The 22,419-nt window shown below is 34.7% G+C and overlaps 1 protein-coding gene across 2 annotated transcripts in view; it reads right to left on the minus strand.

Annotated features, from left to right (window-relative positions):
• Window positions 1-4,685: 4,685 nt before the first annotated feature.
• NCKAP1 (NCK associated protein 1) overlaps window positions 4,686-22,419 on the minus strand; it is a 113,275-nt gene continuing 95,541 nt past the window's right edge. For both annotated transcript variants that reach the window (XM_054478986.2, XM_054478984.2), the window contains 8 exons: window positions 21,819-21,912; window positions 15,114-15,196; window positions 14,574-14,654; window positions 10,541-10,634; window positions 8,579-8,695; window positions 7,913-8,022; window positions 6,608-6,697; window positions 4,686-5,615 (listed from right to left, as the gene is read on the minus strand). In XM_054478986.2, the coding sequence (XP_054334961.1) occupies window positions 5,499-5,615; window positions 6,608-6,697; window positions 7,913-8,022; window positions 8,579-8,695; window positions 10,541-10,634; window positions 14,574-14,654; window positions 15,114-15,196; window positions 21,819-21,912 (786 nt within the window). In that variant the 3' untranslated portion in view covers window positions 4,686-5,498. The remainder of the gene's footprint in view (window positions 5,616-6,607; window positions 6,698-7,912; window positions 8,023-8,578; window positions 8,696-10,540; window positions 10,635-14,573; window positions 14,655-15,113; window positions 15,197-21,818; window positions 21,913-22,419) is intronic.

Genomic DNA, 22,419 nt, shown 5'->3' on the forward strand with positions numbered 1-22,419 from the left:
CCCTCTGGCTCCGCCTCTCAAAGTGTTGGGATTACAGGCGTGAACCACTGTGCCTGGCCACCAGTACTTCTTACATAATACTTGCTGTAGAGAATCTCTTTCCACTCAAGGGAAGATGCTAAAACTGGTGTTCATGCAATTAAAGATGATATGAACATAGACATTCAGAAGCAATACTGTCATCTTGAGAGCCACATCATTCCAGTGTCACATTTCTAGAACCAAAATATGAGTCCGTGTGGGCTGCTATAACAAAATTTCTTAGTCTGGTTTATAAAGTTTATAAGCAAGAACCGTGAACAATAAATTTGTTACTATAAAAAAACTTCTTGCTAATAGTTCTGGAGGCTGGGAAGCCAATCAGTGTGCTGGCATATTTGGTGTTTGTGAAGGGTCTGCTTTCTGGTTCATAAACAGTGGCTTCTTGCTTTGTCCTCACGTGGTGGTTGGGGCAAGTCGGCTGTCTGGGGCCCCTTTTATGAGGGCATTAATCCCATTCATGAAGGCACCATTCTCATGACCTAATCACCTCCTAAAGGCCCCACATCCTGTCACACTGATGATCAGATTTCAACATATGAATTTTGTGGCCAGGGGGACACGAACATTCAGACCACAGCACAAAGGTTAGGGACAATTTCTTAAGTAATTGTGTGATGCAGCAAACACATGCAAAAAAAAAAAAAAGATCAGAAATAATGAAAGTAAACAACGGCAACATTATCTTAGGTTTGTTTCTGAAAACATTCAGGACGCATCACTGAGTAGTGCACAGAATTTTAGTCTGTGAGCATGCTTCAGTGAAATTATATCACCACTGACCACAAAATCTTCAAATCCGAGAGTTGAAGAAATACTTTTAGTCAGTTACTAATGGAGAAAAAACAAATATAATTTGGTTGCAACCTCGTAAGTTGCTTTCTGTTCTATAATTTAAAATAACTATCTTAAATTAGTAGTTTAATGAGTGAGCAATTTAGCACCTGATAATGCTGAGAAATTAATGACTGCACTGCATTAAATTTAAAAAATGAGCTTTAATAAAATTACAGTAAATTTTAAATATGATTTCCTACTTATTCATGGATTCTAGAAGCTTATTTTATGATGGTAATCTTCAGTTTAGGTCTTGGCGAAATAATTTCAAACCTTAGCCATTGGCATTTTGTCAGTATGTGTATGTAAGTGTACTATGAATGTGACTCAGCCATATACGACAACTGAGACAAGGCAATCACCAAGGTCACATACCTAGTACAGCCCCATCTCCAGGCCACCCATTTACCAAGTTTGTGGCCCTCATGTAAGAGGTGACCAAGATGCACCTGCACCAAGAGCACCAAGAGGATTGTCTCAATCCTTAAGAGAAAGAAGAAGGTATGGGCTGGGGATGAGGGGTGCACTTAAACCAGAAATGAGACATGGCCCTCTGTGGCTAGGATCCTAACTTCAGATTGCTAATTTATCCCATTTTACTTAGGCCAAAATGACAGGCTGAATACTTTTATTGGAAATGAAACATTCCAGAGTTAGACATGTTTACTCTGGACAGTCAAGGACAACAATATGTATGGAAAGTTTGGTTCATGCAAAAATGAATGAAATTTTAATACACTTAAAGTTACTTCCCCCTCTGAAAATAATACCAAAGTAGAGTCAATAAATATTAATTTCCTTCCAATTCCACAGGACCAATTAACGAAAAACATAATTTTTGTACTAGAGAATAAAAAATTTAAAATCTCAAATACTTTTTCCCAAAGGCAGAGGTCATGGCAAATCTTCAGAGAAAGAGAGCATTTTGTCTATTTGAAAATTCAGGCTCAGGCCTTCAAATGAAATGATGGTTCATGCTGTCATTTCAAGTGACTACAAAGAAGAAATGAAAGAAAGATATAAGGAGTCACTACTTTAAGGATTATTCACAAAAGTCTTAGGAATAATACAGGTGAAGTCTCAGAAAGGCAAGTCATTATAACAGAATGGGCATGGATCATGTACTAATCAGTAGGTTACAGTTCACTACCTTACAGAATTTGGGCTTCATTTAGAAGGCCTGATGATGTACAACAGACTTTACATTTTCACATTAATGCAAGAGCCTATCAGTGAATTCAAGTTCATTTCCTTTATTAACCAGCCTATGTTAGATTTGATTTGTGAACTCTGGCTATATAAGCAAAGAAGAAAGCAAGCAAGCAAGTGATCAGAAGAGAAAAAGAGCTAGCTAGCCCATAAGGCTCCTAGAGGGAACTTGAGCACTCCTCATGACAGAGACACAGATGACACACTTCTAACTTCTCAAACATGCCAAGTTTGTGCTTGCCTTCTGGGTCTTTGCCTTTATTATTCCTCCCCTCAGCCCACTTGTGGTTCCTTCTAATCCTTCATGTACCAGCTCAAATGTTTTCTCTTACACAGATGACACTTTCTAAATTAGTTTCACCACTGCCTCCCCACATTATCCTGTATACTTTCCTGTCACCATCAGAAGTTTGCTCATGGCTAGGCATGGTGGCTCATGCCTGTAATCCCAGCACTTTGGGAGGCTGAGGTGGGTGGATCATCCCAGTTCAGGAGTTCCAGACCAGCCTGGCCAACATGGTAAAACCCCATCTCTACTTAAAATACCAAAAATTAACTGGGCATAGTGGCGGGCGCCTGTAATCTCAGTTACTCAGGAGGCTGAGATGGGAGAATTGCTTGAACCTGGGAGGCGGAGGTTGCAGTGAGCCGAGATCAGGCCATTGCCCATTTCCTGGGCAACAAGAGTGAAACTCCGTCTCAAAAAAAAAAAAAAAAAAAAAAAGGAAGAAGCTGGTTCATTTATTGTATACCATCATTAAAATCCAAGCTCAACTATAAAAAGGTCACCTTTTTGCTCACCATTACATCCAGGCATCTAAAAATACTTGCTTAAATAAATGAATGAAAAAGCAGTAGAAAGGAAGCAATTTTACTTCTGAAAAATTATTCTAAAAAAATAACAGGTCAACTTTACCAAGATATAGATATACATTTATAATAACGAAAAGAAATTGTCTAAAAATCTATCCAATCTATCCAAATGAGTATTTTCTCTTTTTTTGAGACAGTCTCATTCTGTCACCCAGGCTGGAGTGCAGTGGTGTGATCTCAGCTCACTGCAACCTCCTCCTTCCGGGTTCAAACAATTCTCCCACCTCAGCCTCCCATGTAGCCAGGATGATAAGTGTGCACCATCATATCTGGGTAATTTTTGTGTTTTTAGTAGTGTCAGGATTTTGCCATGTTGGCCAGGCTGGTGTCGAACTCCTGGTCTCAAGTGATCCATCTGCCTTGGCCTCCCAAAGTGCTGAAATAGGCGTGTGCCACTACGCCCCGCCATGAAATTGTTAAATTAGTTATGGTATCTATAAAGGTATTAAAAAGAATATCAAAGACATTTTTTCTACTATTGAGTGAAATAAGCAGATTACAGGCCAGTATGTATGGTATGATCACATTAATGTAGAGAAAACAACAAAAATAGTATGTTGTTGTATAAGTTTAGAAGAAAATAAAAGAAAACAAACAAGATATTAAGAATAGTAGTTGTCAATTTACTTTTAACTTTTTCCTCCAAGTTACCTTTGCCACGCCTCCTCCCCCGCCTTTGCTGTATGAGAAAAAATTTGGACAAAAACAACTTCAGGTGACTATGAGGAGCGATTTTTTTCTCAGCCTAGCAGTGGTAGAGAATGCCTTATTTTCATCCTTATGCCCTTTCACATATGATTCCAAAGTGTACATATCCAAATGCCTACTTTACTTCTCAAGATATCACTGCCAACAAAGTTATTACCCCTCTAAGAACCTAGTATTTCAAAACAAACGGCATTAAATCTTAGTTTTGACTGTTCACTGTGTAAATCAGACTATTTCAGGTCTGAACTATGCCATTTTAAAATTTCCCTTTTTAAAAAATCTTTATGGAACAAGTACAATTTTTCGACAGATAGTGACAACTACTCCCTACTTTAAATATAGGCTGGACAAATCATACACAAAATAACAGTATAATCTCATAGTACTTCAATTTCATTCTACTCTCTATGTTTGAAGAAAGAGAAACATTATAACTGAGTTTACAGCAGCCTTCTTTTATCTTAACACAAGTTACCAGTGTATACATAAGAAGCTGTGAACAGAAGCTCTTTATGATATTCAGATACAAAGCTGTTGAGAAACAGTCTCAACAATGCCAATCAAAGAGCAAAACATCGGGTTAGTTTTCAAACTAAATGAGCTGCTTTGCCCTCCATGCCAACTACTAAGCAATAGGCCCTTTTATGTCTTTCCCATTCATTACTGACTAATGTAGCAGTTCTCAACATTCTCACTAGTCCCATGATCACTCAATTTTTTTCCCTATTCTTTTAAATAACTCTATTTGGTTACAGATAAAATGAGCAAGTTGACAGCATACAAGTTTTCTTTAAGTTCTTAATTTATAAGAAGTATTGTATAACTTTATTTTCTAATTTTGGTATTTTTTTCAATAAAATGTTTTTCAAAACATTTAAACAAATCATATAATAGGTGACCTGGTATCGAATGCTGTACTTAGACATTCCTAAACCGTTATTTTTTATATTTCAAACTAAGTTTAAACAAAAACTTTTTTATTATTGAACGAATATTCAAGGATCTTAAAGAAATCAAAGTGTGATACAGTCTAGTGTTTATTTTATGTTATGGCAGGTACACTTGAATTTCAAAAATTTAAAACATATAAAAAGTGGTTAGGGACTAACATTTGTATCAACAGTTGATAAATGTCTAAGATTGTTTATTATACAGCAGGGTACAATGGTAGTGCTAATGCCAACAGGGCACCATGGAAGTTAGTCTAAAAATTATCGCTAGGCTTTATACAAGCAACAACATATGCTGCTGTTTTTAGAATTTTGGGAAATGATCTGCTTCTAATACTAAGCAGTTCTTCATCGTTTTAAAATGTTATACAGTGTTACAGTATTTAGTTTGGCAAATGTTTCAAAATAAAGTAGAAATGGATTCATAACATCACAGAAATGCACATCCAATTTTGTTTTCAATAAGAACCATAGGTACAGATCAGAACTCTTCCCTATATGAAATAATTTACACACAGATGAATGCTATAATATCACTATCTAAAATAATCACTAAATACAATTCTTTTTCAGAAATAAACAAGCAAAGATTTCTTTCATTATCAAATACCAAAAACATGTTGATAATGTATGTTTTTCAAATAAATGATACTTCAAAATTATAGGAATAATCTCAGTGAATTCAGTGAATGTGCAACCTAAATCAACCAAGTATACTGTAGTACAACCATATTAAGAAACCAATGATCAGAAAATACAACCGTATGAAAGAAATTTATAATCCACAAAACTTTTTCAGGTCTTAAGGTAAAATAGTTCCACAGTCTACAGGTAAAACCAAGGCAACAAAAATGCGTGCTTGTCTTGAGTAAGTAGGTAATTTTATGCAGAAGATGTAACACTTTGTTTGTAGACAGCATGGTATGCATTTCTCAGCAAGACATAAGGAAAACAAGATTCCAAAAGATCCATTGTAAGGAACGGGGATTCTTGTACAATCTGTAAAATTCAAAAAATGCATCAAAACAAGTTATTTATAACTTGTTTATAAACAAAAATTATAAGTTATTTATAATGGGAATATTTATTGACAACCAGTAAGGCATAATTTCTATATTGTTATTATTAGCAATAGACACAAATTATTTTCCTTTTACTTAATCTAAAATGTAAATGTGCCACAGTGAATGTATATCAAAATGTTTAAAAAGTGCTACTTTTCAATTAAATTTATTTAATCAACAGGAATATATTGAGCACTTTCATTTTCCTCACTGATATACTAGAAATAAAAGACAATACAAAATTTTTTTTTTTTTTGTACCATCAACTCTACCTGGCAATCCAAGACTAAGCTAGGAAGCAAAACCAAACGTAAGACCAACTATAATTAAATGGAAAGCTGTAAATTCTATAAGAATTCAAAACAGAAGAAAGATTAATGTAGGCCAAAGTAATCAAGAAAGACTATCTGGAAAAAGATCTGAGCTGTGGGATGTGCTAAGTCATTAGGATAAATCCAACTTCTGCAGGTAAGGAAAATAACTCTAAGTGGGGAAAGAGCCACGTGGTAGAAACAAGCAAGAGCTGGTTCACAGACACTGCAGAGAGGGAAGTGACTAGGCACAGAGAATTATAGACAATTACGAGAAATGGGCAGAATAGAGTTAGAATGTAGAAAACTCAGAAAACTGGAAGAAAGCTGACACCAATACACTAGAAAAACACTAGGCCTAAGTGTTTTCCAACAGGTTGAAAAACTGTTCATAAAAGAATACCCATAGTTAATGCTAACTTTTGATTTTGTTATCTTCTGATATTACCGAAATGATAAAATATGAGTGATGTCAGTCTTCTCTGCAAATTTTAGAAAGGTGTGGCTTACGTGAAGTGAACAAAAGGGATCAAAAAAATGACTAAGATGCCAAGAAAAGATTCTCAGGAATGCCTGGAACTTTTTTATTGTTAGTAAAAATTAAAATGAGACTTACCATATCTAGCAGTAAATAAACTGATTCTCTATTTCTTGTTGTAGTTTTATCTGTCTCCTGGCCAATTTTCAGTAGACTGGAGGATGCAAGCTTAAAAGTATACATACACATAAAGTGAGTTTGTTAAATAAAAGGTTCATCGGTTACTTATTTTAGGTATGCTTCAACTTCCAACACATTTCAATCATTCAGTGCTAAACATAAAATAATGAGCAATTAAATAATAAGATGAGCTTAGATACCCTACATTCAAGCAGTAATGTAGAGAGTAATTAAGGCACAAAGAGACACTAACATAATAAATGTAATCAAATATTCTTACTGGTCTTTAAAACTGATTTTTTCAGAACAAGTCTGCTTTATAAAATGATTCAAATTATTTTCTCTTATCCCATCCCACTATCTATACTGACTGTATTTCTTAGTTCCCAAGGAAGAAGACAGTTTCACACTGGATTTGACTTCACAGAAACACTGTAAGATTAAGACATTAAACCCTGAGTGAAGGAATTATTTGCAAATGGAAAGAAACAGTTAAAAATTTTAATAGTGTTTTCCTTGAAATAGAAGTTATTTTCTCCCCAAGTTAGTACTATATTTGCATTTGTAATTTAAAAATATTTTTTTAAAAAAGCTGACAGGATTTATAACTGAAAAAGTAAATGTTCTAGAGTTCAGTATGCCATGGTATATCTTTCGTTTAAATAAAATATGGAAAAGGTTATATTAATAAAGAAAAGAAAGAACTACATTGATAGAGAAACTAAAAACCATGTTTCATGAGGCTACATTTAGCACTCCTCTCTTTTGGTAGTGAGTAGTATTTTTAATGATGAATTTATCACCATTAATGGTCTTTCTCCAAAGAAATGGAAAAAAGTAAAATATGTCTTTTTAGAGGGAACAGCCTCTCTCTTGGCCTCAATTTTCCTTTGTTTTTTTCTCTTTCAAGCCTAGGAAAATTTCTAGGGCAGTCCAAACATCAGCTTGGGGAAAAAAGGTCATATTGCAGAACTCTAAAGTTGGGAAAGAGACTTTCGAGTCTAAGGGAAATAACAGACTGCTCCTCGATTTTAATGCCCCACCTTCACCTGTTTCTCCCTCCAAAAAAGAAAATAAATAAACAAATAAAAATAAAAGGAGACTGAAATTCATATACCTGAGAAAATAATTTGAAAGCAAAATGCTATTAGAGGACACTAAATAAAATGTAAAAATAAAGAGAATTTATTCTTACATTTCGTGGTTGTGAATTTTAGTTTTCTTTATAAAATGTCATGAGTTTTGTTATTTGATTATACATACCGCCAGAAATTCTTTAAGACGGTCTTCAATGCTTCCTTTGTGAATTGTAAACAAAGCTGCAGCAATCTGGTTGATGGCTTTGGCCAAGCAATGTATGTTGTTGCAATGCCCTGAGAAAATGCAAATAGGGTTGTGTAGACCCCAAAATAGCAAATAATACATAGAAGGCAAATCTTTAATGACTTCACAATCTGCATAAATAGTGGCATAATTAAGAGTAGAGTGGGGACATGACCGGATTTGCTCTCCTTTGACTTTCATGAATACTGATGTTTTTAAAACTAGTGTAACAGGAGAGTAACAAACGATCGTGTATATGTTAAACAGGCAAACACTTCTGAAAACATCTAAAAGAAATCACACATCAGTTTTATAGTAGCTCGGAAATAAAAAGGAAGTGCTTAGCTGCTTTACAACATTTTATCATTCAATCCTTAAAATAATCCTATGAGTTGGATACTCCCTCACCGACCTCTACACACATTCAGGCACACATGAGCTTACTTACAGACATTTCATATATCAGGAAACTGCAGTTTAGGAAAAGGGAAACAGACTACCCCATGTTCCACTGCCAGTTAGTGGCAGAACTTAACTCATATTTTATTATAAAATACCAAAACCCATTATTTTTCCATCGCCAAAACAATTTTAAACCACTATTACCTTCTATAGCAGGGCTGTACTGAGACATCACATTACTGGCCAGTGTAGGCAAAGAAACTGCCACAAACACCATGAGAAGGCAGGCAATTTTATATTCTTCTTCTGGACTAATGTTTTCTAAGAGACAAAAATTAAGAATAAAATCAAGGTATTTCTTCAAGATTAGTTAAGATTTGATAATCTAAACTAAACAGATTTTTATTTTAAAAATGGTTTACTTTTTTTTTGAAATAGTAAAATATTTTACTAGCATTCTATAGAACTGGTCACAATTTTGTTATAAAAATATAAAGTAGAAACAGTTTATATTACAATTGACTATTATCAACTACTTAGGCATGTTTCAAGGACGTCTGATAAAACAGTAAGGTAAGATTTTATTTTTCTTAATTGTAAGATTATAGAACAAAAAATACAGTTAGGATAACTGCAATCCTACAATTTCCTAATTGAAAACTAATGAGGAATTATTACTTTATGAGACAGTTCTATTTACAATTTAGAAAATTTACCTCATAAATTATTCTGCAAAAATCACCAAAAAAAATCTTAATTACTTTTTGAAAGAGATATGAATATAATTTGAAATTTACTATTTAAAAGACATAAATGTGGAAAGTGGAATGGGTTTTCAACCTCTCTATTTTAGAAGACAGAAGAAACTAGTCATGAATAAAAGAAGACAGAAGACAGAAGAAACTAGTCATGAATAAAAATACGTAGCATTGCTCTAAAGCTTTCAAGATATAACCCTTTCTAAAACATTTATTGTGATATGCACTCAAATTGTGGGTTATTTAGGCTACTAATCACCATTAGATATAATTAAGAATTGAATGTAAGAAAAAAGCTGAAATATGTTTTAAAGATTTGGTTGACTACAAAAAATACAGCTGTAGCAAATCAAGTAATAATTATAATTATCCGTGTGACTAAATGTAACATACTGTATGAATGAGGAAACAAAATTGCATTGTTAAATGAAATTGCACTGTTAAATGAAAATTGCATTGTTAAATGAAAAAAAAAAAACAACTGATGAACTCAAACACCATGCTGCTGCCTCAAGGGGGCAGAAGGGGCATTTTAGTAGTAGAAATAGATGAAATGCTATATTTACTTTGTAGACAAATCAAGAAATATCTACAGGATTCTGAGTACTGCATTTCTAAGGGCTGGTCTTAAAAATTTCTAAATGTTTTATATAACACTGTACAAACTCTTGATGGTGAATAACTCTAGTCCAATAAAAACAGAATACCCTTTTCTAGATCTCAATTTTTTGCTATCTACTGGACCATCTGCCATTAGCATACAAATGCTGTAATCTCCCCCATCTTAAAAAATCCTTCTCTTGTCTTTGCTCTTGCCTCCAGCTGCTGAGATTTTATTTCTTTGCTCCCCTATACAACAGAACTCTTTGAGTTGTCTTATAGTTATTTCCAAATCCTTTTCCTCCTATTCTCCCTTAATCTCCCTTACTCACTAATCAGCCTTTTGCCCATAAAACCTCACTGACACTCATCTTGTTAGTACCACCAATTAACTCTACATAGCTGATCATGTCCTTTCTATCTTCCTGGAAGCTACTCTTTCCTGGTTTTTCTTCTACTTCATTGGTCTTTTCTTCTCAATTTCTCTAAATTTCTTTTTTGGTGGTTTTTCCTTTTCTCCCTGAGCTCTTAAATCTTAGAATGGCTCAAGGCTCAGACCTGGATCCTCTTCACTGCTGCATCTATATACACTAAATGGCCCAGTAATCTCATCCAATCTTAAGTTCCAGAAGGGGGATGTTTTGTGTTTTATGCACTGATATAGTCCAAGTACCAGCAATAACAATAACAAATTTAAAAAGCTGAACACAAAGCAGGCATTTGAATATATGGTTAAATATCATACCTATACCTATGCTGCCCTGGTAACTTTAACTAAGAGTATTAAATATTTACTAATGCATTTTACCTGATTTTTGTGAAGAAAGAGCTACGACCAATGCAGGATCAATCTCACAAGGTAATCCAGCAGCTGATGATAACTCATACACATTCATTGCAACCTGATAAAAACAAAAGAATTACAGAGCAATAAATAGTCTAACAAATTTCTGAGAAAGTTCACTGTTTATTAGAGTCTGCCTAGAAGAACACCAGAGAATTTCGGAAACTTGGCTGAAGCAGAAACTACAGCATAACTAAGTATACTGAACAACTGATTCAATGTAGGTTGAATACTGTGAGGTGTTGCTGGTTCTAACTTCCTACTGCTAGGCCAAACAAAACTTGTATACTTTCTGTGGCACATTCCAACAGGATAATTCTAAAGTTATCACTTTGCTTGGAAGCATGAATATAAAATATCAAGTCAGAAAAGATGAATAAATGAACAAAGTGAATCAATATTACTAGACCTGTGTTTATGTCCATAGTAGTTTAATGAAAAATTATAGTGGTTCAATGTCTAATCATATCATATCTATAAATACAGCAAATTACTTATGATAGGTTTTTTAAGGAGTATTCATTTAAAAATCTGATAAGGGAATTTCTAATAATGAAAGTAATTTTTCTGTATCACATATAGATTTCAAATATTCAAGGCATTCTGACTGCTCAATAACCTCAGAAGAGAACTGTCTATATAACTGGTTACCTCTGATATTGTGACAAAAAACCTTAGTATAAAATATGAAGTAAAATAGTATAGCTTAGAAAAACTGGGAACATGGCAGGGATTAAGTTCTAGATTAAAATGTTTGTAATCTATTACTTCACACACAAAAATTAACTCAAAATGAATCATAAACCTAAATGTAAGAGCTAAAACTATAAAACGCTTAGAAAAAAACATAGGCACAAATCATCATAACACTGCATTAGGCAATGGTTTCTTAGACTGACACCAAAAGCACAAACAAACCCCCAAAAACAGATAAAATGGACTTCTTTGAAACTAAAAGACATCATCAACCTATAGAACTAGAGAAAAGATTTGCAAATCATGAATTTGTTAATGGACTTGTATCCAAAATATATGAAGAATTCACAAATAGAAAAAGACAACCCAATTTAAAATGTCAAAGGCTTTGAATAGTTATTTCTCCAAAGAAGATATAGAAATAACCAGTAAACATATGAAAACATGTTCAACATAATTTGCCATCAGGAAAATGCAAATATAAACAATGAGATGCCACTTCACACTCATTAGATGGCTATGAATAAGAACACAGACAATTACAAGTATTAGTGAAGATGCAGAAAAAGTGAAACCCTCATACAAGGCTGGTAGGAATGCAAAATGACACACCCAATTTGAAAACAGTTTAGCAGTTCCTCAAAAGGCTAAACATACAGTTTTCATATGACCCAGCAATTCTCTCCTGGTATATACTCAAGAGAAATAATACACGTTCACACAAAAACTTGTACACGGATGTTCACAGTAGCAGTGTTTCTAATAGCTAAGAAGTGGAAACAACCCAGATGTCCATCAATTGATGTGAATAAACAAAATGTGGTATACCCATACAATGAAACATTATTCAACAATCATTGAAAAAAAAGTACTGATATATGCTGTAATATGTATGAATCCTGAAAATATGCTAAGTGAAAGAAGCCAGTATCAGAAGACTACACATGATGATTTATGTAAGTGTCCAACGTAGGCTAATTTAAACAGAAAGTAGATTAGTCGTTGCCTCAGGCTGGGGATGGGGGAGAAGAGGTGGAATGGGGAGTGACTGCTAATGGGTACAAGGCTTCTTTTTGGGGATAATGAAAATGTTCTAAAATTGACTTTAGTGATGGGTGAACAACTCTGTCACTACACTAAAAACCACTGAATCTTGCATTTTAAATGAGTAAATTTTCTGATAGGTGAGTCATAACTCAATAAAGCTGTTTAAAAACATTTTTTTTTTTTAAAGTTAAGTTCTATTGAAAGTTTGCTGGAAACCAAACATGATTATATCAGGTGAAAACTGAATGATTGCCCAGAATATTAATTAGAATTCTTATAATTCTGCACATCAGTGTCTTCTCAAGAACTGATTAGTTTTTGTCTCCTTAACTTTATTTTTTCTGCAGTGTTTCCACTTAGGAAATCATTTTGAGCTATTTGTACATAGTTTTCAATCATAGAATCACAAGACAATCACTGATTTCAAATGTTTATTCTGTACAAAACACTGTAAGAGAAACAACAGCAACAACACCAAAAAAACAAAGTCTGGGTCTTCAAGATATATACCATTTGGTATAAATATAAGTAGAAAAATATAATTATAATACAAGGCAGATTATATTCAACTCCACAGGAGATAAACAAGTTCTCTGATAACACTAAGAAAAAAGAAGTTCTTTATCACTGGAGAATCTAGGAATGGTTTTTAGAAAATGGCAATTGAATCAGGCCTTAAAATACAGGCAGGATTTCAAAAGGCAGAAAGAGAAAAGGCTGGTATTTTCAAGTAGAATAAATTAGAAGGTAAAAGAGATAGATGTGAGAATGCAACAGAAAGATCTAGTTAGCTCACAGAATACCATATAAAAAGAGGGGCAGAGTAAGAAAGAGAGTGAGAGAAGGAAGAAAGAAGTGGTAGAAGATAAGCCTCAAAAAGTTTGAGTGGCACCAATTTTTTTTTTTTTTTTTGGAGATGGGAGTTTTGCTCCTGTTGCCCAGGCTGGAGTGCAATGGCGCAATCTCAGCTCACCACAACCTGCACCTTCTGGGTTCAAGAGATTCTCCTGCCTCAGCCTCCCGAGTAGCTGGGATTACAGGCATGTCCTGTCACGCCCGGCTAATTTTGTATTTTTAGTAGAGATGGGGTTTCTTCATGTTGGTCGGGCTGGTCTCGAACTCCTGACCTCAGGTGATCCACCCACCTTGCTCAGGTGATCTGCCCACCTAGGCCTCCCAAAGTGCTGGGATTAGAGTCTTGAGCCACCATGCCCAGCCTGAGTGGCACCAATTTTAGAAGAGTCTTGGTGTCATACAAAGGAGTTTAGACATTATTTTTGTCAGTCGGTGTTTTTCAAGATATGTGAAACAGAAACAATCTCTCTAAGAAGTGTGTCAGCTTAGAAAACACAAATGTAAACCCTGATATATCACTTACTAGATGTATAACCACTGGTCAATCATTACTAGGATTAGATCAATAGTTGGATTTCATGGCTCAATCGATTTTCAAAACAAAAACTGTAAGCTCACAGAAGGCTGCCAACCTGCTGTTTTACATATATTACATATAATAGAATACTAAAAATCTTTTTAAAATTACAGCCTACAATTACATCCTTTTATAAGAAATGACTTAACATCTATCTTAAACTTATTGAATTTCATTGTATTTAAAATGACTATTATTTCATTGCTTCATTTTTCTTTTTTTTTTGAGACGGAGTCTCACTCTGTTGCCCAGGCTGGAGTGCAGTGGCAAGGTCTTGGCTCGCTACATGCTCCGCCTCCCAGGTTCATGCCATTCTCCTGTCTCAGCCTCCCAAGTAGCTGGGACTACAGGTGCCCGCCACCATGCCTGGCTAATTTTTTTTTTTTTTTTTTTTTTTTAAGTAGAGATGGGGTTTCACCGTGTTAGCCAGGATGGTCTCGATCTCCTGACCCCGTGATCTGCCAGCCTCGGCCTCCCAACGTGCTGGGATTACAGGCGTGAGCCACCATGCCTGGCCACCTCATCTTTCTTAATTTTCTTTATCACCATGTATAAACAGCTATCCATTTAAGGAAAAAAAAAATATATTTTTAGTCAATTTTGCATTGCTATAGGTGATCAAAGAAGACTGACTTTCAAAATGCCTAGGTAGTATTTTGGTGCTGAGCTCTCAAAGATTCAATTACAAAGGCAAGCATGCTAACTAACCACTCTAAAATAGGAACTTTATAGTAGTTTAGGATTTATTACATTTTATTCCATATGTAATTTAAATATTTCGCTTTAGAGACTGTAAACCCCAACTATAAATTATATTATTACCTTCATATCAGTTTCCCTTGGAATGTGATCCTTAAAATCTTCAATTGAACTTACAAGAAAAGGAATGTGGTAGGATAAGACCTAGGCAGGATAACAAATAAGAATACAAATTATTTTTCAACGGCAACCCCTAAACTTACAAAATATTACCAATTGATTAATTTTAGTTTCCATAAAAATTATTTTACTTTATTTACTTTCAGTGATTTTTCAAAAATTTCAAGACATATGAAAGTTAAATGCATTCAAAAGTATTCAATATTAAAGCCAGTATAGTCAAAATTGAAAATACTCTACTGATAATGAAGAGCACTGAAAAAGTAGTGCAATAACCACACAAGTTATACTCTGCAAGCAGCAGTACCAAAACAAAAAATGAGCTTAAATAACTAATTTTATGTATGTTATTTTCTGTAACTACTAAAACTGGAATTTTAATTATATCATTGCTAAGTATGAATCTGAAATGTAACTTTAAATTTCTGAGAAATTAAAAGGGATTGTTTGGATACCGAGTATATACTTGTAATGGTTTCTTACATCTCTAAGTGCTTCTTGTGCCAATGATCGGAAGGATAAAATTACACCAATTATTGTCATCCTCTTCAAGACACTGTCAACAGCTAAATTCAAAGAAACAGAAGGAGAAGAGAATAAAAAAGTGTGAACTGGATTCTTTCTTAACCTTGGAAAAGAATCTAAATATATTAAAGTAATAAAATTCCTATGATAAAAGGCACAATTAACAGTAATTTGATTACAATAATGATTAAAGAGAGAAAGATATTGATAGCTGATATTTAAACTGGTTAAACTTTTAAGTAACTATAGTTTCCATCAAATGGAGTACATTGTGTTCTTTTAAATGGGTTAGATGGTTCACAAGTAGCTAACTATAAATTATATTTATAATATAACTTTATATAAATTATATTACTACCTTCTGAAACCCTATTTCAGAAAAGGTAGGGGCAGAAAGAAGGGAAGAAAGACTAGGTGAGAAAGAAGCTGATCAGAGCGAACAGGAGTTAAATCCTCAAGCGGCCCAGGAACTCAGCAGTGCTAAATTCTTAAATTGTTAAGGTCTTGAGTTAAGAAACAAAATATGCCTGTTGAGAACACATGCAGTTTTGGCAGGACCAGTTTGCTGAAGCTGAACAGATTTGATCACTTACATATTGGTTAGAGAGCATTATTCTAAAAATTATTAATAGATTTTCAAGGCTGAGCATGGTGGTTCACATCTGTAATCCTAGCATTTTAGGAGGCTGAGCTGGGAAGATTGCTTGAGCCCAGGAGTTCACAAACAGCCTGGGCAACATAGCAAGACCCTGTCTCTACAAAAAATTAAAAAAAAATCAGTCGAGTGTGGGGGCATGAGCCTGTGGTCCTAGTACTCGGGAGGCTAAGATGGGAGGATCCTTTGAGTTCAGGAATCAGAGGTTGCAGTGATCATGCCACTGCACATCAGTCTGGGTAAAGGAGCAAGACCCCATCTCTAAAAAAAAATAAAACTCTGTTAACAAAGTAGGATTGGAAGGGTCAATATGATGGTTCAATACCTTCACATTTTATAAAGCCAAAACAAACATTTATTGCACGCCATATACAAAGCCTTACACTGTGTAGTAAAAGAAGAAATATAAACAGAATAATGATCTAGACCTCAAATAGCAGAGAATCTAAATGAGCTGTCATGAAAACTAAGAAATATAATTCCATTTATGTAAACTAAAAAAGATATATATACAGACCTATATTTGTATATACATAAGAAATTTCTGGAAAGAGATGTATATACTACAGTAACGGTTAGAGTTACTAGTTGCGGAGTAGGGATAGAGAGAAGTGTTTTATTTTTGACTTTCTACCTTCTGTGTAGCTTGTTTAAACTTTGACCATAACATCTTTTACTAAACCATACAAATAGGCCTAATATAAGCCAAATATGAATTAAAAGTCATGTTAACAAAATGATATAAGGCGCAAATTTATTAAAAATTCCATGTGAGCAGGAACTACTCTTAATCTTTTCATCTACCTGTAGCACTCAGCACAGTGTCTGATACCCAGATGACCAGTAGATATTCAATTAAATGGTAATTCAAGATGAGACTAGGTTGGGTGGCTGAGGCGGGTGGATCACTTGAGCTCAGGAGTTCAAGACCAGCCTGGGCAACATGGTGAAACCCCAACTCTACTAAACATACAAAAATTAGCCAAGCCTGGTGGCACGTGCTTGTAGTCCCAGCTACTCGGGAGACTGAGGCAGGAGAATCGCTTGAACCCAGGAGGTGGAGGCTGCAGTGAGCCGAGATCTCGCCACTGCACTCGAGCCTAGGCAACAGAGCAAGACTCTGTCTCAAAAAAAAAAAAAAAAAGATTCACACTAGAAATAACAATAGACAAGATTCACTGTGATATAGCCATATATTTTCCAAAGTATGTTACCCAGAAATTAATCAAGTTCTCAAAGACTATACCCTACAACCTCATCTTGAATGTGTGCAATAATGACACATTAAAAGTTCTAAGATACTTCACAGTAAGAAACACTGCTTAATGTATTGTGTAATGGATTATTTGCCAAACCATTTGACCACTGGCACTTCCCTTCACCCCACATAACGTCCACTAACTTCCCAAGGAACTAACTCTAGAACAGAGGCTATGTGGGTCTTGGATCAGGCAAACAAATAGGTAGTGGGGGACAGGAAGAGAGGTAATGCCGGTCAATTATTTCATTAATCCAAATAATAGCTTTTGAATGTCATGCTAAGGAGTTTATACTATATCCTTCAAGCAATGAGGGTGTTGTTCAGGGTTTTCAAAATATAAAGAGTTATATGAAAAGAACTGTTTAAAAATGACTCTTCCCATTTTAAAAATAATGACCCAAATTAAAAAAAAATTTAATGTAGCATAGGGCCAAACAATGTATACCTCTGGACCAAATGTGACACACCAATTTGTAAGCTCTCATCTATAAGACATAGCTACTGCACATGGAATATGAGGAGTGAAAGAATCAGAGAGGATGCCCAAGTTTTCCAGTGTGAGTCACTGGATAGATGGTGAGAGAGGTAACAAAATAGTCAATAAAGAAAACATCAGGTTTTTTCTCCCCACCTACTTATACCTGCCATGGAAGAGATACTTCCCATTCCAGGGACGTTGTGAAAAACCTGTGGGTCATATAGCTGAAAATATTTAACATAATGTTTCTAAACTTTTGTATGATTCCAAATGACCCCGAGGACTTGTTAAAACACAGACTGCTGGGCCTCAGCCCCAGAGATCTGAGTCAGCAGGTCTGAGGTGGGGCCCAATAATTTACACGCTTAACAAATTCCCAGGTGGTGCTGTTACATGTCCCTGGGTTATACTTTGAGAAGCCCCGGTCAAACTAGTACTTGGTATTAAACATCTGGAGATCAACAGAAGAGAGTTAAGGCTGAACATAAATATTGGATAAGGGAAGAGAAAATCTGGGATAAAATTTTTCCAATAGGATTGCAGAGTAAAAATGGAAGAGTAAGATATCACAAGCTGACACTACATAAAAGATGAACCTGCAAAAACGACGAAGAGTAGAGATAAAAGTATTGGCAAATAAAGAAAATAAAGCTTTAATAAAAAGGAGAATAAAAGAGATAAACACTACAGAGAAATAAACAGAATGAGAGTTGAGGAAAAAGCACCAAATCTTGCAAATGAGTAGTCACCAACAAACTTTCAGAAAGGTTTCAGGAAAGTGGACATATTACAGCACACCAAGAGTAGACAGGTAGGACGATCAAACAGTGCATACAAACTAGTCAAAAAGTTTCAAAGTAAGACAGGTGGTAAGATGAAAAAGAGGCCAGTTTAACAACAGACTTAAAAAGTGTTATTTCACAAGCAGTACTTGGCTTTCAGGGTGCAGGAGACTTTCTAGGGATCAGGAAAACTGCTCTGTGGGAATGAATGTAGCAAAAACTCAAGGGTATGACAGCATAAGGGAGAATGCACTAACCAAATTTCATAGTCCAGAATGGATAAAATACGTAAAGCCAGGAATAGGTGATCAGGAAAGCTGAGAGGCATAAAAGTTTTAATGAGCTAGAACTAGGAGTTCAATAGGTGTAAAGGAATGGGAGAGCTAGAAGACGTGGCTATGATCTGAGAGTTGAATTTCAAAGTTCAAGATTTTTACTGTTGGAACAATTTCAGGAAATAATAACATCCAAAGTACTGCTAAAGTGAAGATCTTCAGAAGCAACTTATAGGTTTGTAGATGATGGCAGAAAGGTATAAGTGAATAGAATGAGTTTTCAAAAGAAAAAATTGCTGTAGGAAAACTAGAAATATTTTTAGTTTGGAATCAGGGAGTCAGTAAAGCGATGAACCTAGTCCCAAGAAACAGAACGTCAGAGAATAAAAAAATATGAAGCAGAGACATAAGGAGATTTGCCCAAGTCACAGAGAAGTCTTAAAACTGATAATAAGGCCAGGCACGGTGGCTCACGCCTGTAATCCCAACACTCTAGGAGGTCGAGGCGGGTGGATCACTTGAGGTCAGGAGTTCGAGACCAGCCTGGACAACACTGTGAAGCCCCATCTTACTAAAATTACAAAAATTAGCCGAGTGTGGTAGCACATGCCTGTAGTCCTAGTTACTTGGGAGGCTGATGCAGTAGAATTGGTTGAACCAGGAGGTGGAGGTTGCAGTGAGCTGAGATTGTGTCATTACACTTCAGCCTGGGCGCCAGAGCAAGGCTCCGTCTCAAAAAAAAATAAAAATAGATAAAATAAATTAAAAATAAACTAATAAATTCCAGATTGCCTCCCAATTCAGACCTACTTTTAATAAATCATAATGCTTTATCTTTTAAAAAGAATGTGCTTGTTGACTGTGAAAAACTCCTTCAAAAACACATTGACTTCTGGATATGGACATGGGGAGAAGGAAGCACAAAAGAATAAAAAGAAAGAGAATGTTTTGGAAAACAGTTCAATTGCTGAAAAAATAGTTCTCTCTACTCTCCTAAATGAGTCACTCTCAAGTGAATCTTTTCTTTTTACAAATTATAAAAAAGATTTAATAAATTCTATTTAAAGACAAATTTGATATATATGGGTCACTAATATTCAACGATTTAGATTTTGGTTTTGGCCAATTCCAAAATGGCCAATGAGTTAGAGGTAATGAGTCACCACTAACTATTATACACAAAATTCAAGTAAGCAGAATCTTGACAAACGACTATATGAATTTTATTTTGAAAACCTGCAAATTCTGTTTGGAATTTTAACAAATTCCACTGTTTCAATTCCACAAATGAGAGTTAAATAAAGTACTGAACACTGCAGCGGATTATTTGCTTCTAATTAGATGGTACAGTCAAAAGATTGTTAGTAGGAAAGTAAATAGGGTTAAGGCCAATGGGGTTGTCAAATGAGTATTAAAAAATGGGAGAAAACATGAAAAAAATAAAACTAATAAGAATAAAGGAGTAGAAAATATAAGTAGCTAGTAAACCAATGTACAATAACAAAAGAAAGATCAGGAGAGTTTTAAAAACTAATTTCCTACTTATTCATACTCCTTCTCCCTATAATGCTACCACGTCTATTTTTTTGTTTTTTAAAGTATCATATAATAAAAATGACCTTTTCTTTTCCTTTTGGTATACAGCTCCATTTTTTTTTCTTTGAAATAGAGTTTTGCTCTTGTCGCCCAGGCTGTAGTGCAATGGTGCTATCTCAGCTGACTGCAACCTCCATCTCCCGGGTTCAAGCAATTCTCCTACCTCAGCCTCCTGAGTAGCTGGGATTATAAGCAAGTGCCACCATGCCTGGCTAATTTTTGTATTTTTAGTAGAGACAGGGTTTCAACATGTTGGCCAGGCTGGTCTGGAATTCCTGATCTCAAGTGATGTGCCTGCCTTGGCTCCCAATGTGCTGGGATTACAGGCCTGGGCCACCACACCCAGCCCCAAATGTATGTGTCGTATGATAGATTTGTATCACCACTATGGTGAACAGGTTCATCACCCTAAAAATCTCCCTCACTGCTTTCCCTTTATAGTCCTGGCAACCACGGATCTGTCCTATAAGGTAATCTTTAATTTTTATTCAATAAGAATTAAGTAAGTTTTACAGGATAAAATAGCCTAAGAAAGTGATTCTCTAAAGCATTTAAGAGAAAAATGTCAAATGTGAAGTATGTTAAATACATGTACGGCTTTAGTTTTCTTCTGGATTATTTTTTGTTTAGGAACATAAACTTGTTCTCTGGCTTTCTCAAATACAAAGAATATTTTATTTGGGATTCCATTTTTTTTTTAGTGTTGAGAAGGCTTTTAAATTAATCAAGAAGTATGACTTAAATTTTTCATTATAACTTTAACAGTTCAAGTAAAAAAAGCAAAAGAAAATAACATTAGATCAAGTATATCTAAAACAATTATCTGGCTGAACACATTTTAATACTTAGGATTCACTGTGATTTCACAATATACCTCCCACAAATAATCAATGTCAAGAAGACATTACAATTTTTTTTAAAGTTGTAGGTTCAGGTTTTCATCAATCTTAGCTAATAACAAAAAGAAACAAATTACTGATCACTTAACAACATGGATGAATAAATCTCAAAAACATTATGCTAAGTGAAAGAAGCCAGACACAAATTTAATCTATAGTGACAGAAATAAGATCAGTGGGTGTTTGGCCTGGGGCCAGAGACTGGGGTAGGAGACCAACTACAAAGAGATAGCAAACAATTTTTCAAACTGATGGAACTGTTCTATATGTAGACTGTGGCAATGGTTATATGAATGTATCCATCTGTCAAAATCCAAAATATCGTTTGCTTAAATGGTACATTTTATTGTATGTAACTTATACATATAAAGTTGATTTTTAGAAAGTTAACAGGCTCAGAAGCTAATCCTTTTAGTCTAAATTAATGTAGATTTACTGTAGTAAATTTAATGGGTTCAAAACCAAATTGATACTGGTAATATTCATGAACTAGTGACACATAGTAGACTAAGAGTATGGTTAAGAAAAATTGTGAAACAGATAAGCCACACACACACTTATATGATCCTTTGACTGCAAAAATGTTCTAGTTCTCTTCATAAGCTAAAGAGTACTTTTCATAATTTACTACTTGTATTTATGTTACAAATTTTGAGCCAAAGCTAAATACTGAGTATCAAGATCTTATGTTTATAAAAAGTATCATGAGTTACCCACATGATAATCGTTTAAAGAGTGCAGCCATCTGGTCTGGTTTGTCAAAGCTGGTCCTCATTTGTGTTAACACATCAACATTCTCCACCACAAGTTTCTAAAAAAAAGAAAGATCCTAGGTCAGGCACAGACCTCTTTGTGTTAATGAGATAAGAGCATGCTTGGAAATTACAATCTGGCAAGTAGGAAACACAATTCATGAAATCCAGATGCTCTATGCTACATATATTTTTTTGTTGTTTCAATAAAAGAATCTGAAAATTATTTATATAAGCTTAGTGTTTCCCTTCAGTTTACAAATTCAAGAAGGAAGGAGTTCAGGAAAAGCAACAAAGTAGTAGGATAAAGAATCATCTTATGCTTACTGAGACGTTGAACCGCATCAATAATAAAAAGTAGACACCAAAATGGACATAGCAACAAATTCCAACTGAAACAAAAGAACTTGCTAAAGTTAAACCTGGCCAAAGGCAGGCTAGACTATGCCTGTAGACAATGAGTATTACTGGATACATACAATCAGAGGGAGAATGACTTGTTATGGTATGGTAACACTTGATGGGGATTATATAATAGTAATGTTTCCCAACAAAAATTATAAAAT

The sequence above is a fragment of the Pongo pygmaeus genome, chromosome 11 (genome assembly GCF_028885625.2).
Source record: "Pongo pygmaeus isolate AG05252 chromosome 11, NHGRI_mPonPyg2-v2.0_pri, whole genome shotgun sequence".
Classification (NCBI taxonomy): Eukaryota; Metazoa; Chordata; class Mammalia; order Primates; family Hominidae; genus Pongo; species Pongo pygmaeus.